Source organism: Taeniopygia guttata, chromosome 2 (assembly GCF_048771995.1).
Source record: "Taeniopygia guttata chromosome 2, bTaeGut7.mat, whole genome shotgun sequence".
Classification (NCBI taxonomy): domain Eukaryota; kingdom Metazoa; phylum Chordata; class Aves; order Passeriformes; family Estrildidae; genus Taeniopygia; species Taeniopygia guttata.
The window spans coordinates 104,210,240-104,229,042 of record NC_133026.1 but is presented as its reverse complement, the minus strand read 5'-3'; the positions used below and the strand labels follow the sequence as shown (position 1 = coordinate 104,229,042).

Below are 18,803 nucleotides of genomic sequence, written 5' to 3'. Positions count from 1 at the left end.
CTGCAGTCAGACTTGGCAAGGCTTACAGGATGTAAGCTCCCCTAGAAACTTCTATACAATTATAATGCTCTAGTTAATAAAATAAATATTTAAAATAGAATAGTTAGTTAAATTAAAAGGTCTAATTTAAGCTGGTACAGGGAAGATGAAAGAAATTCTGCCAATAAAAGACTCCCTGCTTTTCTTTAGATGCTGCCTCAGGAACTTGCCCTAGAGGCAAGTATCATATACCTTAAATCCCTCTCAGCCTTGAGATGACAGTTATTGAGAAATGTATGTAGAGACCAGATTAAAACCTTTCCTTCCTCAGCCTAAACTGCAGTCATGCCATAATCATATTCATTTTGCACACACACCTCTGTGACGTAGACTGAGATGCTATGAAACCTTTATTGGTGCAAACTGTGCGTGAGTTACTCACTCACCAGAAAGAGAGAGAGCTTAGAAGATGCATTTTTTTTTGCGAATCATCCTGACATTGCTGTTGCATGCATGGTACCACCAGGGCAGCATAGGGTCTCTGTATGGGGTCTGTGGCTTCAGGTTTGTTTTATGGGTATCTCCACCTCTGTGCTGCTAATACCTGTGCTTTCAGGCATCTTTGTACTTTCTGTAAGGATATAGGGGAGTTAGTGTGGAGGAGAGGAAATTCACTTTTCTGAAGTGAAAACAGCCACAGCTTTAAAATGTATTACCTGTGTGCGTCTTGTCTCTTCGGAGAGAAGGAATGTTTTTTCCTGTTCTTTAGGTGGAGTGTGCAGTCAAGCCTTCCTACTGACGTGATTCACACAGCCCTGGCCACACGGGTTTCTAGAAAAGCCCATGGTTACACCTGCTACCGCCGAGTGATGACAAAGGAAACCAAACCCCCCGCACCACAAACCCCACCGGCCCGCAGGGCGCGGTGCAGGGGAGCAGCGGGCCGCCTTTTCCCGGTGCGTGTCCCGGAGCAGGCCCGCGGGCCCGGCGGGGCCGCGGGGGTCTCTCGCCAGCCCGGCCCGCCCGACGGCGGCTCCGCGGCCTGCCCGCCGGTGCGCAGCCGCCCGCGCGGTGGCGCCCTCCGCTCACGGACCGTGCGCGCCGCGGGGCGCGGGAGTGGCGGGGAAGCCCCAGCGCGCCGCGGGCCCGGCGCGGGGAGCCGGGGTGCCCCTGCTCCAGCGGGAGCTGCCGGTGACCCTTTTCCTACCGGCAGTCGCCCGGCTCCCCTTTTCCTACCGGGAGCGGTGGGGTGTCTTTCTCCAGCGGGAGAGACGGGGTGACCGCTTCCCCGGCAGCCCCGCCCTGTCCCGTTCCTTCTCCTTCCCGGCCCGAAAGGCCCGGCACAGAATGACAACGGGGATAGCGTCCCGCTCCGTCCCTATCCTCCATCCTCGCCCGGGATGGCGTCGTTGGCCATTTCTCACTCATTCACGTCAAATTTCCTTTATCTCCGGAAAATATTGAAACCTTAAATGACCGTAATAGGAATGTAATTGTATGGTGTGTTTTTTGTTGTTGTTGTTTTTGAGAAATCGATTTGGGCTCAAATAACTCATCCAAGTATGTTACACCAAGCCCATTCAAATAGGAAACAGGAGAACTATATTATTGCTGCTTCCTGAACGCTCTGGTTATGGTCCCAATAATTAAAATGTCTAGTAATGGCTCCTGAAGCCTGTATTTCTTTGGGTAATTCTCGGAAATGAAGGGCACATTTTCGGTCGCGGAGGGAGGGGAGTGCGGAGACGAGCAGCAATTGCAGCGGCTGGGAGCCTGCCGATGGCCCGCGCCCGGCGCATCACTTCGGGGGAAAATTATTCCGGCGGCGGGGAAGTCCCCAGAGAAGGGATTTCCTCCCCGGTCCCTCCGGCAAATCAACTTTTTTTTTTTTTTTCCCCTCATGGCGATGCTCTTCCCTCCCTCTCTGCCAAGCGCTGCGAGCCTCACATCTGTCTCTGCACAAGGCGGAGAGACGAAAGGGAAGGGCCACGGGAGTGAGGGGAAAAGCCGTCCCCCTCCTCCCCGGGCAGCGCCGGCAGAGCGTGGGACCCTCCCTGCGACGGGGCCGCGGGGCTTGTCCCTTACGCCCCGCGGCTTCAATATACGCAGAGCGGTCATGGCGCTGCTGGTTTCCCCGAGGGGGGAGCCTTGTGTAATGGGAACAATATTAACAATCCTTAAAAAAAAAAAAAAAAAAAAAAAAAAAAGGAAAAGGAAAAGACAAAGACAAAGAAAAGAGAGAAAAAGAAAAAAAAATAAATAAAAGTGGGGGCCTGGGGACAAAAAAAAATTAGGCACTTATATTCTTAAATCTCCGCGGAAGTGGGGGCTTCCGCACCGCGGCTGCTCCGCCTGCGCGCTCAGAGCCGGGCGGCTCCGCGGGGGCCTGCGCCCAGCGGCGGCCCCGGCCTGCGTGTGGGGTGAGCTGGCCCCGCGGAAAGACCCGGAGCAAAGCCGTGGGGGAGCCCAACAAGCCCGGGGACCCCCACCCCACCCCTAATTGCTCTCCTCCGCTTCCCTTCCCACGTCAGGTAAAACTTTACTGTGGCGAACATCCTTTTAGGTTTGTGCGGTGGGGCTTTTCTGAGTGTTTGTTTGATTGTTAGGTTTTTGTTTTTTTTTTTTGGGGGGGGGAGGAAGTGTGAGTTGGTGTTTATGAAAAGCTTTATGACTCCTGATAAGCTCATCTTTGAGGACGACACAGAACTGTGTTCCTTGAGGAATTGGGGTGGTGACGTCTTTTCTGATACCCGATTATTACGTGACTGAGAAAAAAAAAAAGGCATTTGATTCATGAATAAAAATCCGGACACCACTACGGGGGCAACAAACAATATTGCCCGTCCTCTAAGGTGACAAGCAGGCAAATGTTTACGAAGAGGGCTCTTGCTGAAGCGGGGTGTTTGCAAAGATTTTCTTGCTAATTGCGTATCAGACGGAAGGCTGCGGAAGGCTGGTCAAGTTTGGAGCCACCGAGCAGGAGAAGAAGAGAAGGCTGAAGGCGCTCAGTGAGGGGAGAGATCTGGGGAAGACAACATCGCACGCAGCCAGCCCGCGGTTCCCGCCTCCGCTCTTTCCCGGACTCGCTCGCTCTCTTCCCTCTTCCCCAGCGCTCGATTCTCCGGCGACATCTCGCTCCATCCCTCTTACTCAATTACCTTGTAGACTCCACTCCAGATCTGTGCTGCTACCTGCAAACTTTTTTCCTTCATCTTTTTTTCCCCCTTCCTGTCTCTCTTTTTCTTTTTGGAGTGGATAGCCCTAAAACCAGCAAACAACTAACTGCTGCCGCTTCTGCTTCTTCTGCATCCTGCCGGTCCTTCGCCCATAGGAGAGGCGATGTCACGAGGGTTTTAACTCCTTTTGGACGCAACTTGGGCGAGAGCTCGATTTCTCTCCCCCTGCCCATTTGGGGTCTTTAATTTTTTTTTCCCCCGCAAGACCTGCCGTTTTAGTTTCGCAGCCAAACGCTCTCAGTGCCGGGTGTCTAGAGTTTAATGGTAAGGACACGAGGTGGCTCGCCGGGCCTTCCCGCAGCGGTCCCGGGGCGGGCGGGCGGGCACCGACGGGGCGGGCGGCGGCCGCGGCTCTCTGCGCCGGGCACCGCTCTGCTCCTCTCCGTGCCGCTTCGCGCTGGCACACGGCTGCCCAGGGCGCTTGTCCCCCGGGGCCGCTCTGCTTCATTTTCCGGCAGGAGAGGCCAGGGGGTTGGTGAGCCGTGGGGTGGTTTCTTTGGGTTTCTGTTAGTGAATTTTTTGTTTATTTATTTGTTTTCGGTTTTTTTTTTTTTTTTCCCAGCAGTATCCTTTCCCTCCCGCACAGAGTGGCAATGTGTAGCAAAGCGATCTTAGCACTCCTGGTCTATGGCATAATAATGCACTGCAGCGTCTACTGCTCACCTGCGGCCGGACTTCAGTACCCGGCGCTCAGGTAGGTCCGTCAGCTGTCCGGGAGCTCCGTCGGGACCAGTTCAGCCCCTCTCAGCCCCAGCTTAGCTAAGGGCAGAGGAATCTTACCGGGGAGGAAAGTAAGAGGGGATGTGAAGTAGAGTTACCTAAGGAAATCCCCTCCACTTGGGTTGTGTGTCCACCCCCTCCACCAGCTGCACTGGCATTCCCCAGTTCCTCTCCTCGGGACCCCGGCACCGTAACCCACGGCCTCTTGTGATGGAGTCCCTGGGAGTGGGGGCACCTTCTCTTCTGCATGTCGGCGGCAGCGGGCCGAGGTCCCGGCTGCATGTCAACGGGGCCCAAAAGCTTCTCTCCCCCTGTCTGTCCCCTGTCCTGCGAGGCCCTTGGCAGCCTCTGGTTGCCCGCAGCTCGCCCAGGGTACGGGCCGAGCATCGCCCGTCCGGCTCAGGGGGCGCGGGGCGCGGGGCGGGTGCGCCGTTGTCTGCAAGCATGTGGGAGCTCTCATGGTTCCTCTAGCGGCATTGGAGCTGGTGGGGATTCGGTCTCTTCCCCTGTTTACCTGTCTGTGTATGACAGCCCTTCTCAAGAGGGAAAGGGGCTGGCACAAGGTTGTTTGGCTTTCTATATTCGGAGTTGTCTTGCTGGGCTCCAGCGCAGGCTGGTGCCTGTGCTGTCCCTTTCCAGCTGGGAGCCGTGGGCGTTTGAATTCCTCTGTGTTTGGGGCAGGAGTGGAGGACCCCCAGAGGCACCAGCACAAGGGAGTTTCCTACGCTGGTCTGCAGCTGGGGGCTTAGGGTACCTGGTTCGGGACGGCCGATGGCAGCCTGTTCTCACCCTGATAGTCCTCTGCTCGGGCGACCGGTGCTGCTTGGCTTGGGGGGAGTTTTGGGCTCGGTGCTGTCGTCCTGCTCCACTGGCGCTTGTCTCTGTTCCGGGGTGCCCTGCGGGGGTCACTGCCGGGCGGCGAGCGGAGATGAAGGGGTAGGGGGGAGGTAATTCCGGGAGCGCAAGGTTGTCCGAGGTGGGTGTCTTTTTTGGGGCTCCAAGGTGTCCTTGCAGTAACCAGGAGCCTGTCGGAGCTGGCTCGGAGCAGCCCCCGTCATCTTCCTGGGCAGTGCGGCTAGGGGGCAGCGGGCTCAGTGGCCTGAGGGGCCATTAGCCGGCAGCAAGCCGGCTTTCTTCATTCAAGCGCCTGAATTAGCAGGAGTGAAACACTTTAGCGGCATCTATTATTAATACCTCCGCTAAAGCTCACAGACAAAAATAGCTGCCTGTAACGTGCAATGACCTACATCGTACTGCAGAGAGGGAGGCAGAGAGCGGGTGCTGGGGGGGGGCTGGGACACACACAAAACTGGCGAGATTTGAAAGGGCAGAGGCACCATTCAACGAAAAACAACAGGCGAAGCCCCCCCCGTCCCGGCGGGCGCTGCGGGGAGGAGCGGGGCGCGGTCCCCGGCGGTGGGGCTACCGCTCACCGCCCCGTCTCGGCCGCGGAGGCTGCTCGGCTCCAGCCCAGCCCTTGGCACACGAACGCGTGTGTGCGCGGCAGCCTGCGCGCCGGGGCGTGCGCTCCGCTCGGGAAGCACCAGCCACGGCTGTGGCAGAGAGGGGATGTTTCTCGGGCCGGGGCGTGGGCCGCGGAGGGCGGGGGGAGGGGGGCATGTTTGGGGGGTTTCTTGGAGCACGTCTGACGGCGGGTGTGTTCCCTCCTCCGCGGTCCTGCCCCGCAGAGGAGAGGGCGGGGATGGGGAGCGGGCGGGTGCAGGGAGGGGATGGGGCAGTCGGACGGGGCTCCCGGGGCTCCCGGGTCGGCTCCGCCAAGGGGCGGCCACAGAGGCAGCCGGAAGCCGGCAGCGGGGAGTGGAGCCCGGCTGACTCCTTCTCCTTGCTGCTCTCGTTGCCAGGCTGGAGGATGAAGTCTACGACGAGGACGGGAACACCCTGCAGGACTTCGCCTACGACCAAGAGCCCCTCGGTATAGCGAATCCATCCTCCATGATCGGCGAGATGTACACTTTGTATTACCCACCGGAAAAGAGGTGACTGCAACTCGCGGGGTGTCAGGCGTGATTTTGAAGTAGGGAGAAAAACGGGTCTGGCAGAACCGATTGGAAGAAAAATAGTAATGATACCTGACAAGCAAACAGCAACAATATCAAAATAGAAATAGAAATCCCAAACCCATTATTGCCCAGGTCCCAGTGTAAAGCTCAGAAGAAATGGAAAAGCCGCCTTACCTCCAGCAGCGCGGGGGAGGGAGCGGGGGAGCCGCCCGCGCCGAGGAGGGATAGCGATGCTCCCGCAAACGGAGCAGAAATGCCCGGCCGGCGCGGAACCGAGCGAGCGCGGCGGGGAGGGATCTGGGTGGGGACGAGGGGTCCCGGGGGACGCGGGGAGATGCCGCCCTCCGCTCGCTGGCGGAGAGGGATGGTCACCGCTGCCGCCCGGGCTCTCGCAACCCGCCGCAGCCGGCTCCCGGGCCTCGCCGCTCACCCGCGGGCTCTTCCCTCTGCCCAGGCACGCCGATGGGATCTTCAACAAAGCCTACAGGAAACTCCTGGGCCAGTTATCTGCCAGGAAATATCTGCACTCCCTGATGGCCAAGCGGGTCGGGTAAGGCTCTCTGCTTGTTCTTTTCTGCGGTGGGCGTTGGTGCCGCTGGAGCGGAGGCGCTGGAAGGGCTGCGGCTGGGGGGAACAAAGCTGCCCCGGCCGGGGTCGGGAATGCGTTGCGCCCACGATGGAGTCCGGCTCCCCAAACACTGCCTGCCCCTGGCCGCTCCCGGTGCAGCGTGAGCCTGGTTGTCAGCGCGGGTGTTCGCGGAGGTTGGTTTGGGTTACTACGCTCGGGCATACGGATATATATGTATGTGTATATATATATATATATATATAGATATAGATATATAGATAGACACACACATGCGTATCTATCTAGATATATATCTATATATCTATATATCTATATATCTATATATCTATATATCTATATCTATATCTAATCTATGTCTCTACAAATTTTTATAATCAACCGATTTAAAATTAGCAAGTTGGGCAGTCCTTACGGTTTGCTGGGGGGAGCAGCTTATCGAGGGCGATGATCGAGGGCTCAGCTGCAGCAGCGGAGGCTCGGTTGAAGCCCTGCGCACCCCCAGCCGCCGGGCGGGGCTCCCCGGGGCTCCCCGCCGCCGGCGGGGCAGGGGCGAGCCCGGTGCCACCCGCTGCCCTTCGGCAGAAGGTAACACGTTAATGAAGCCCCAAGGAGAGCAGCTTTCGCGGCCGTAATGAATAATTCATGGCGGGGAGATATTGTCTCTCCCGCCGCCGCCACTTGCGCGCACGGCGTCGGGACCGGGTTTCGGCGCGGCCTTTGTCTCCCCGCGCATCTTCCGCGCAACGTGTTGCGCCGGGGCAGCGACTTGCGCGGGGCTGCGCAGGGCAGGGGGCGGTGCGGAGGGGCGCGGAGAGGGGCGGAGCGGCCCCGCCTGATGCAGCTGTGCTTCTCGGTGCTTGCAGCGGTGCCAGCGGCGGCCTGGGGGACGATGCGGAACCGCTGACCAAGCGGCACATAGACGGCATCTTCACGGACAGCTACAGCCGCTACCGGAAACAAATGGCTGTCAAGAAATACCTAGCAGCCGTCCTGGGGAAAAGGTATAAACAAAGAGTTAAAAACAAAGGACGCCGAGTAGCGTATTTGTAGCGATGTGAGTAACCAGCCACTCCTGTGTATACAAAGTCCTAAGAGAGAGAGAGAGAGAGAGAGAGAGAGAGAGAGAGAGAGAGAGATAAACCCAACAACAACAACAACAAAATCTAAACAAAAACAAAAGTCATTTCCAAACTGACTGAACAATCACCGCTCCTGTGTTATCTAAACATGTATTTATGTATGAAGTAAAGCCATTAAATGAATATTTTGATAATAATATTGTTTTTCTTTTGTACAAAAAGCACTAGAGAAACGCACAGATCTACTTTGTGGACCAATCATTAAGTTATATATAATATATAAATATATATATATAAATACTACTAAGAATAGTAAAGAACAATTAATGAAAAGCCTGCACAAGAACAAGAATTCGCCTGAGCTGTTTATGTTTTTATATAAAATAAATAGAAAAAAAGAGACAATCATTGTTTTGAATATTACTCCTATTTTTGTAACAGAAATTAAAAGAACAGTATTTTTATCCGAGACAGGGTCGAAGACATTAATTTTCACCATTTGCTATTGTACATAGAGAAGGATGACCTGCTCCCAGGGGGATTATGAGGAAATTGATTTGGGAGAATTGGTGAAGCAGATTCTTCCCCTGGTGAGTCTCAAGGCAGGCTCCTTTGCCACTAGCCTCTCTGAAGGGGTAGCGTCCCCTTTCTTCTAGATTTCGATTATGTTTTTTTCTCTCCTGCTTTCTTTGATTCCAGTTGTATCTCTATTAGTGTATCCTCAAACAATGAGCTTAGAGGATAATTATCTTGTGAAAACAACAGCTCGATCCAAATTGTGCATCTCTGTTGCCTGTTGGAGGGAGAAATAGTTAAAAACCCCAAAACTAAAATAATAACAAACAAAAAAATCAAAACAAAACCAAAAATAGCCAAACTCAAAACCCCAACCCCAAAATCCCGAACCAGCAGCAAGAGCAGTAAGTACTAAGCCCCGTGCACTGCTCTTCTGGCTGTCTGGGCAGAGTTGCAGAACAAAGCCAAAGCAGAGACAGGACCCGTTTGGAAAGAGTGGGGAAGTGAGCGGGGGCGGCCCCCGGCGCGCCCCGGGCCGGAGCCTGTACCGGAGCCGGTGCCGCAAGGGTCGAGGTAAGACGAGGCGATCCCACCTCCGATCCGCTACCCAACTGCCCCGGGCAGCTCGGTACTGGACCTGGATGCAAAGTATAGTGTGTTACTCTCCAGTGCTGTCCATGCTTCTCATCATGTGTAATAATGAGCAGGGTTCTCGCCTTTGCATTTTTCGGTCGGAGTTGCTCTTTTCTTTGATTGCTTTTTCTTGTAGGACCTCCCGCCTCTCATCCTCTCTTCGAACTTTTCCGAGCTCTGTTTAACCCACCTGAGTCACCTTTTTGGGTTATGTTCTTTTTTGGAAAAAAAAAAAAAAAAAGATTGTGAACGCTCTCTCACTCCTTTGTTCTGTTTTATGCAAGCTCTTATTGTACAAGTTTAGGAACCCCTGTTGTAGCTACCACTAAAGAATTATGCACTACTACGAAAGTTTTTGTTCCTTGTTTATTGAGTTTGGAGGTAAAATGTATTTTTCTACATTCTGGCTTATTGCTTAGTAAAATTTATTTCATAAAACAAACTTTTGTCATAAAAGAATGTGTAGTGTTCACCTGTGGTCCGGTTTCTAACGAGATAAACCATTTTCACCTCATCTCTCTATGTACGGACTCCTATCTTACCGTCTGCCCGGGGGCTGGTCCCGTCCCCCGCCCGGGCCGGGAGCGAAGGAGGACACGTAGGTACCCGCTTCCTTCCAGCTCACCTCACAAACCTTACAGGAGTCTTTCCAAAGACAAAACGAGCCCCGCGTCCAAGACGTCGGAAAGCCACCCCCCAAACCCCCCAACAAACCCTCGCGGGTAAAACCTTCCTTCCCCGGCCAGGAGGAGCGGAGCGGGCCGGGCAGAGCCGGTCGGGGCGGGCAGGCGCTGCCGGCACCGCCCGTCCGGGCTGCGCTCCTGCCGGCACCGCCCGCCCGCGCTGCCCCGGCGGCTCCGGCCGCCCCGGGCGCGCTCCCGGCGCGCAGGTACGCGGGGCGCAGTGTGCAGCTTTCGTGCCTTCTCTTCACCTTGTAAATCGCCACGAGTTCACGGATGGCATTTAGTGGCCCTACGATGCTGCAACACATCGGCTTGCGTTTTAGTCGTCCTTCTGTTCTTTGGCCATGGGCAGAGTGCGCTGTGTTTGTGTCGGCTGTGGTATAATGACATAGGGCTCTCTTGACGTTTTGTTTATGACCTTATCAGTTAGAGTTCAGTGGCTAGTTCGCAAGCATTATGAAGTGATCACCTAGGTTATTATCCTTTGTACGATTTCTTTTTTTTTTTTTTTTCCAGAAACGCCAACAGCCTTACCAAAATTTGAGCAGATTTGACATACAGTCATAGTAGGTAGATGTTAGTCTTGGAGAACTTATTTTGTGTGCAAATGAGTATAAAAAGAACTTAAACAAAGTATTATTACACACATGATATCTATAACTAGGACTTTGATAACTGTTATATAAAGTGTGTAAAGTTTGTATTAATAAATTTTTGTAAACAATGCAATTTCGTCTAATGTTTGGGGGAGAGAAATCTAGAACCTAACAGTGAAAGCTGCACTTAATTTAATTTGTTTTTTAATTAGTTCATTATATGTCAGAATTCTTGTACAGTGTTTCATGCCTGGGATATCTTTTTCATTAAGTTTCCACATTTTATCACCTCTACTCTGTTCGAGTAAACTAAACAGAACTGCTGGAGTAAGTAGCCTAGTCCCACACACATCAGCTCAAAACACTCTCTAAAATATGCAAACCAAACTAGTTAGAGCCTATGGTCCATTCCTCTAACAATTCCTGTGCTTAGAAGCCGTTTATTTCAAGCGGAATTGGTGTGTTTGATGAGATCTTCTCCTAATCCGCTTTTAATGAACATTCTGTAGGAGATAATGTGCTTCCAAGCATCACAGGGCTTGGGCAACGGAAGCATCTTTCTTCGGGTTAAAGATGTACTAGCTGTCCCAAAAATATTACACTGCAACACGACAAAGAATTCCTTGCGTTTTTTAGGGTAGTATGTAGCTACAGCAAAAAAGCTCAGGGTAGTTTGCTGGTACAAAGTGGAGGTCAGAACTCAGATCTTCACAATAGCTTCTTCTGTTAATTATTTTTATTTTATCTCTGGGACTTTACTCAAGGATGTTGAAAAGTAACGGCAATTTAGTTTAAACTAAACTATTTCTTTCTGAGATTGTACAATTCAAAAACAAAGCACAGGAATTTAAATGACAATTTCCTAGCAATTTATTTTTCAAACTCCAAGTCCAGGATTTGAGACAGGCTGGCCATATCCTCTTTGCCACGAATTCACCTTCTAAACTGGTTTCAACAACAGTATTTTACTGTCAAACTGGAAAACACTGAGAGAACTTAGCTGATGATGTCACTGGTATGTGTTACTACAAAGTGAGATAAAAGTCTTGATTAAATGCAGACCAGGTCAGAGAAGAATGCCAATCCCCCACCCCACCCCGAACATACCTGTTGAGGGGAGGGGGAGATGTGAGTGATTTCCCAGACTTAACAGGATAACAAAATCCAGACACTGTTTCCCAAAACCAGCATTCAGCAAACCCCTGCTCTTAAGCTTATTCAGGGTTCACACATATCTACACTACATTTCCTGCCCATCAAAACTGAAAATGTGATTAAGACAACCAAGCTAGATATCTTTTTCATATTGCTAGACAAAGGATGAAACTTAGGATCGGTCCACCTGAAAAATAAGGTCTTCATCAAGTCCTGGTATTTGTTGAAGATGTGCAAAAGATGGAAATTCTGCTGTGAATCACATAGAGATAATCCTAGCCTCACTCTACTGAAGTTTCTCTTTACCAAATCAAATACAAGTTCATGGAAAAGCTCAACTCAGTTCCCAGTGAATTAAAGTGCCATCTTAAATGTAATTATTGGAAAATGGGCAGTACTGAGTCTTACAGTATGAGTTTTGTGGGGATTACTGGAATTCTGTATGCTGCTATACACCTAGGAGCAGAAATGGATAAAACTGGCTGAGGAAACAAGAATGACTAGGCAAGACATGGTTTTGGAGCCTCATATTGTAAAAACCTCCTGACATTCAGTCAAAATGATAAAATCCAGTTAGGTAGTAAAGGAAGCTGCTGTAGAGCCCATTCCTTGGAAATGTGGTACTACACCATATCTGTCACAGGGCTACATAGGTCATCAAAACCAGAAAAGCAAATTTCTTTAGAGCCCTGTTGTAAACTCAGATGCAGCCAGTATCTTCCTTTCACAAGATTTGCTTGTGAGTGTGCTGATCTCCTCTCCACGTGCTTGCAGAACTTTCAGTCTTCTTCAAAGTATAAAGTTTGTCTATTGTCTGTACATGTTTTCACCTAGAATTAAGGAAAATAGGAAAACAGGAGGAAATCTGATCTTTTGGGGGCTCGCTCCTTCATACCTTTGCAGCCTTACTTTTCAGTTATAGGATAAATAATTTAGTCTTCAGGAAAAACCTTCAGGGAAAATTCATCCTGAAAAATGTAAGGGCCTCATAATTAGCCTCTAAAACTACACGTCCTCTGGACTACACTCATGGATTTTTAAGACTCAAGCAGACTCTTATGATCATCTACTCTGTTTTAGATTATACAGGGCATAGGATTTCATGGACTCCATTCAGAGTTTCGTTTCTGAAAGAGCTATTCTGTATGACAGCAATATTGATTCCAAGGCTAGCAGGGATGGCAAATTTACTGGATAAGTTGTTCCAAACGTGGCAGTTTAGCACGCTGTTCTTTGTCTCATTTTTGAGTTCAAGAGATTTATAGCCTGCTGAAGAATCTCTAATGCCTGTAGATTTTCCTCTCCACATAGGTAGTCTTAGGCAGTGTTTTGCTCTCCTCTGTGCCCTTTCTTTGAGGTAGTGAGGTTGATCTTTAAGTGCTCCGCATGAGGGAGATTTTCCCCAGGTGTCACTATCTCTGAACCATTTGTATTTATTAACATCCTTGCTAAAGTATTGAGACTAGAAATGGTTACAATACCTAGCAAGGACCACCTTCAGGATGTGACAAAAAGTAGCAAATTCTTTAACTCCTCCTTCTGCAGGTGCTGCTCATTGCTAACAAGAGTTGCATTTGCTCTCTTGGCCATTTTGTCATGCTGTGAGATCACGACCTGTTCATAATCCTCTCCCACAGCTAGCTTCTTTTCCAGATGATTACTTCACATGTACAGAAGCCATGGTTTGGAGCGACACCATGGTTCTTGATTCCTATTTTGTACTATTGTTTTATGTTGTGTTAAAGCACTTTTTTCCCCTGGTTATTTTACCTCACTGAACTATTACTTTACAAAACTTTCATTGTTTTTTACTGCACAAAGACCATTATGTGCCATCTCAGCTGTCACCTGGCACCCATTTCTGCCACCTTTGGAAAGTAGACCCTTTTTAGCAATGCTGCTTGTGTATTTGTGCATTGTGACACATGGGCTCAATCTTGCTGCAGTGCAGATCTGTCCAACTATTCCAGATAAGGATCTGACCCACTTGTAAGAGCAAATCCAGAGCAAGTCAGAATGACAGGTTGCTGGCCAGATGTCCTTTTGCACTTGGGTTCCTAGAGAAATCCCATACTGACATAGCTGAGGTCCCATTCACTCTAAACATATGTGGGACATCTGAAAGTACTTTTTGATACAACCATGGCTCAGTTACTCACTTGGAATACATAGAAAAGAAAAGTAGCTAATGATATATTAATGGTAATTTGGTTGAACTGCTAAGGAAGAGTAAGTGGAAAACCTAATTCATCTTTTGAAATAATTAGTTAATTGGCTGATGATAAGATTCATCCAAACGTAAAAATGGAATTTAGTTTTGAACAAAGATATTTGAGCTCCAGAAATAGGACAGTTTACAAGCAGTGTAACCTATGTTTACCATTTAGTGTTTGTTGTGCAACTTCAATAATGAAATATCTACAAGAGATAGAGGTATGGTTCTCTGAAACAGCATAATTCCTCTGTGAGGACCACAGCAAGAAGACTTCTTTCTCTTCAGGCTCTGAGATGAGTTTCAGACATTCCACTTAAAAAAAATACAACTTCATGGAGATTCATGGTGGAATGAGATAGAGGAGTGGTACAGAAAAATGACAGTCACTTCTGGTTCTTCTATGGTGTTGTCCAGTGTCTCAGTACCAGGATATCACAGAATATCCTGTGTTGGAAGAGACACATCAGGATCATTGAGTCCAACTCCTGGCCTTGTGCAAGACACCTCAAGAATCACACCATGTGCCTGAGAGCATTTTCCATACACTTCTTGAACTCTCTCAAGGTTGGTGCTGTGACCACTTCCCTGGCGAACTTGTTCCAGTGCCTGACCACTCCAGGTAAAGAACCTTTTCTTGATGTCTAACCTAAATCTCCCCTGACTCAGCTTTATGACATTTCCTTGTGTCCTTAAACTGGTCACCAGAGGGAAGAGATCAGTACCTACCCCTCTGCTTCCCCTTGTGAAAATGTTGAAGACTACAATGAGGTCTCCCCTCAGTCTCCTCCTCTCTAGGCTGGACAAGCAAAGTGACCTAAGCTACTCCCTGCATGGCTTTTCCTCCTAATCCATCACCATCCTTATGGCCCTCCTTTGGACACTCTCTAAAAATATAATGTTATTTTTATCTTGTAGTGCCTGAAACTTCCCCAGCACTCAAGATGAGTCTTCCCCAGTGCAGAGCAGAGCAGGACAATCCCCTTCCTTGCCGGGCTGGCCATGCTGTGCCTGATGTCCCGCAGGACATGCTTGGCCCTCCTGGCTGCCAGGGCACTGCTGACTCCGATTCAACTTGCCATTGGCCAGGACCCCCAGGTCCCTTTTAGCAGCACTGCTTTCCAACCATCTATACACACAACCAAGGTTGCCCTTCCCAGGTGCAGAATATCTGACACTTTCCCTTGTTCCCTTCACATGGCTGGTGACTAACCACGTCTCTGATTTGTTGACCTGTCTCTGCAGGGTCTCCTTGCATTTGATGGAGTCAGCTCCTCCTAATTTAGTATCACTGGCAAACTTAGTACTCCTTCCAGTCCTGCTTCCAAGTAATTCATGAAGATGTTGAAGAGCACAGGGCCAAGGATGGAGCCCTGCCAAGAACTCAACTAGTGACAGGTTGCCAATCTGATATCACCCCAGTCACTGTGACCTTTTGTGCCCAACCTGTAAGCCAGTTTTCAGTTTTTCTGAAAAGATTACATCTACTGGCTTTCCTAGATCAGATTGGTGGGTTACCCTGTCATAGAGGGAAATCAGATTTGACAAGCAGGACTTTTCCCTTATGAAGCCATGCTGGCTGACTGAAGACTTCATAGTCCTTCAGGTATTTTTCCATACCTTCCAGAACAACCTTTTCCATGATTTTACTGGGCACCAAAGCAAGATCGACAGGCCTGTAGTTTCTGGGGTCATCCTTCTCATTCTTAAAAATTGTGACAACCATTTTCAGGAGAATATGAGGAACTCCATAGGTATAATTTGATGGGAAAGGGTGTAGCATAAATAAACACCTTCCAGCTGACATTCCCAAAATGAAAATGTGAACTGGAGAAAGGAGAGGGACAATGAGAATTAACAGTTTTACGAGAAAGGAAATTTCCATTGCCATCTTCCGCAGACATCCAGGTAGGACTCTGTTCTTCTCATTTGTTGGACCAGCCACTTGGAAGTGGAGGGCCTGCTGATTTCAGGTGCATGTTGAATTATAGGGAAATTTTAACAAAAATTAATATATTTTTTCCCTCTCTGTTACAATTTCTGGAAGTCTTGTGATTTGTCATCTGGGTCTTTGCTTATATCAGACAGATTGGTCAGCATCATATCCTGTCCATGTTAGCAGGATTAATATGCTTCTCTGATAGCATATATCCATTCTGATATGCATATTTATAGACGGAGAGGGCAGACTGAGGAAATAGTTGCCTAGGCTAAAGGGTTTGCTATTCAAGATTTGACAACAGATCTAAATATATATTCATTTTGGACAGATTAGATTAGACTCAGCCTATGGATGGTCTCTGTTTTGACATTTATCTCCATGGTGAGAAGAATGGTTACTTTTGAGTGGTAGAGTTATGAATAAATGACTGCCTTTCCCCCAGGAGTGAAGATTAGTGTCACAAGGAATCAGCCATCATGTATGTTATATGCCGAATGTGTACTCTCAGCTCTCACTGCTTGGATGGGATGGAAACTTTCCTGACAGTTTGAGAGAATGAAGAGTGCTTGGGCGTTGTGGCAGTCAGGCTGCTCTGAAAACAGTTAAACTTCTAATCAGCTGTGAGCTCTTATGTCACCAGCAAAATAACAATATATGCAAATGAAACTGTAAAAATAGCGCAAAGAAGTCTTTCTCTCCCTTGCTAGTGTGTGTATATATATATAGGCATATGTGCATGTATATACACATCTTTCTTAAGCAGACAAGAATGAGAACACATTAAATTTCTGATATTTATGTATTGGCCATAGCTAAACTTAGACACAACATCTAATTTACACTGACGTCTTTCTTTAACAAGTTTTGTAAGAGGAATGATTTAAGTTCAAGGAAGTGCACTGAGTCATCTGCACGGTGGGCCAGTGGCTGAGCTAAGTTTAGAATCAAGGGGAAGTTTGGATCTTCTGGTTCTAAGTTTTTCCCTTTACATCTCTGCTTTTCTCGTTTTCAGTGCTTAAAAAAGGAGAAACTTTCTTCCCAATTTCTGTTCTTTTCTGACTTGATTTTTTAACATATACCTGGCTCTCTAGTTTTTTATAGTAAATCAGAGAGTTTAATTTAATGAGCTATCTGAGTTTTTATAGTCAGCTTAGCTGATGACCTTGCAAAGAGTACCTTGAGACATCTCTGTTTCAGGAGTGCTGAGATGAAAAAGCATAAATGAAAAATGTGAGGTCTGTTCAAGTGATACCCAAGCAAGGCAGTGTTCCCCAGTCTCAAGAAAAAAAAAAAAACCAAAAAAAAACCTGAGCAAAGTGAGTCCAACTCAACCCATTGTCAGCACAACCTCTGTTCATATCTGCCTGATATAAAATTAGCCCTCTCTTCAACCCTCTTTCCTCCCAAGACCTTCTGTGGGCCGATGAGTTTTCTGCCAGCCCAAGGATATCATGCTGGTTATGGCACGCCATAGCCTGAGGAATCCAGCTCATTCCTCCTCTGAGAGACACCTCTGAAACCAGACTCATGGCCTCAACAAGGGAAGACCAGTGCATTCTCTCCATAAATGAGCTGCAGCCAGGCTGTTTCCGGGTTATGAGTTTTTTCCTCTGTGTCAGACCCAGGATGCACTTCTTGTGCCACATGGGTTAGAGCTTCATAGGTTCCCCTCCAGTCTTTTGTCATCTGTCCCCAGCACAGCCCAGCTGATAGATATTATAAGGCACAAATCATCTCTGATACAAATCAAATGGTTAAGCTGCTTTTGTACAGCTTCTGTAGATTTTATCTATTTTTTTTTCTTGAGCTGATGAATACACAAAAACTAGCAAAGGCTGGCCTTACTCTCAAAGGTTATGCATGTTTAATAATTTCTGTTGTCTCTAGTTGATTTGGTGCATTGCTGTGCTTTCCATCAGGAAAGAGACATGACACAGCTAAGAGGTGATTAAGCCCAGGACTTTGTGTAGCATACTGTATGCAGGCAGGTGGAACAATTAGACTGAAAGGAAGCCGTTTTCTGGGTGTGTTTCACTTGCTATAATAATATGTAGTTATGTGTTTTACCAGTTTCATTTTATTCCTTATACTTCAATGACGGCCTTATTACACCACTGTTTATGCATTTTTTAAAGCTTAGTCATTGTTTAATCTTATAAACAGAGAGTCAACTTCACGACTGATAGTTGCTGCACCTCACTTTGTTATAAGACTACTACAGGGCGACCTCATACTGTTGTTACTTCCCAGTAGAGCCAGTCACTCAGAAAAAATAAAAACATTGGGATCTATTGAATTTATTGAAATCTTTTAATTATCAATTGTTAGTATGCAAAAGGACCACAATTGCATTTGCATTGTATTCAGCTTTATTTTACTAATAATGATAGTGTTAATGTCAATGGTGCCAAAACAAGAAGGAAAATGCCTGCCCACTCGACCTGAGTGAGCTTCATCGCAATCTGACCCTGTCACATTAAAAAAGACTTTTTCAGCATGTACAGTCTTTTCATATTCCAGATCAGTGGTTCCTAAAGGGTGGGCTTCAGAGTCAGAAGATCACAATACTCCCTTGTAACTTGTCGCTCTGTTAAGATAAATGCAGTTGTCACTCTCTTAAGATAAATGCTACCTTTTATAAGCTGCAGCTACTGTTCACTTTTCTCCACACTCCTTATATCGCTGCTTTGACCTAGTCTGAGTCATTCCCTGCATGGCAAACATTTCTTCCTGTGGGCATACATTATGACTGGGGTTGTGTACTGTTAAAAAGGGATAATGAGTCCTCTGACTCCTCAGCAAAATGCTTCTGTCTGGAATTAGTATGCACACACAGTGAAGACAAAAAGTCAGCAGGAGTTCGTTAGATTCCCCTGCTATTGGTAGATGACAGGTGGAAAAGTAGTTTTTAAATGGCAGTGAATACCATACCTGTGCTTGGGGACAGGCAGGCACAAGCTGGGAGTATGAGGCAGGAACAGGGGGTGTCCAAAGGCTCTGCTGCATCTGTGTACAAAGGCCTTGAGAAGGCACCAAACGAGAACTTTGTTCCTCCACCTTTGAATTCCGAGAAATAAGAATGGATTGCTTTCTTGCTCTGCTCTACTAGGAAGACCATAAGAACTTCCATATGGACCAGGCCAAAGGCTAGCCTAGCAGCCTGTTTCTGATGGTCATCAACAGTTTCAGAAATGTCTCTGAATCTGGGCATGCAGAAGGGCCATCTTTGCCAAAATGAGCATCTGGCCATCAGTAAATTAAGTACTTGCTACTCATAAGTTGCGTTTATGTGGGTGTCTAACAGGCCAGGGGGATATCCATTGATTTTGTGGCTACATTTTAAAGTCCATTAAAAAAAAACCCTTTAATTTAGCAATGAATATCCCATTTTAATTAGGCATTATAAATTCTTGTACTTTGATAAATTAGATTGTTACATGCA

General features: G+C 48.2%; 1 protein-coding gene across 4 annotated transcripts; it reads left to right on the top strand.

The window, feature by feature from the left end:
- Positions 1 to 2,343: 2,343 nt before the first annotated feature.
- ADCYAP1 (adenylate cyclase activating polypeptide 1) lies at positions 2,344 to 10,185 on the top strand. Of its 4 annotated transcripts, none has more exons than XM_030266060.4 (5): positions 2,344 to 2,510; positions 3,781 to 3,909; positions 5,798 to 5,932; positions 6,411 to 6,506; positions 7,409 to 10,185. In XM_030266060.4, exons 2-5 carry the CDS (start codon positions 3,809 to 3,811, stop codon positions 7,593 to 7,595), a joined length of 519 nt encoding a protein of 172 aa, XP_030121920.1. In that variant the 5' UTR covers positions 2,344 to 2,510; positions 3,781 to 3,808; the 3' UTR covers positions 7,596 to 10,185. The 4 variants fall into 4 exon arrangements, with proteins under 4 accessions (XP_030121920.1, XP_030121921.1, XP_002193462.1 ...); XM_030266061.4 differs by having other exon boundaries at positions 3,778 to 3,909; XM_002193426.6 differs by lacking the exon at positions 2,344 to 2,510 and adding an exon at positions 2,680 to 3,479.
- Positions 10,186 to 18,803: the final 8,618 nt, after the last annotated feature.

Excerpts from the sequence above, each read along its gene's own strand:
- ADCYAP1 (XM_030266060.4), top strand. The coding sequence starts at position 3,809 with ATGTGTAGCAAAGCGATCTTAGCACTCCTGGTCTATGGCATAATAATG. Across the intron at positions 5,933-6,410 it reads TATTACCCACCGGAAAAGAG|GCACGCCGATGGGATCTTCA; the intron begins GTGACTGCAACT and ends CCCTCTGCCCAG. Across the intron at positions 6,507-7,408 it reads CTGATGGCCAAGCGGGTCGG|CGGTGCCAGCGGCGGCCTGG; the intron begins GTAAGGCTCTCT and ends CGGTGCTTGCAG.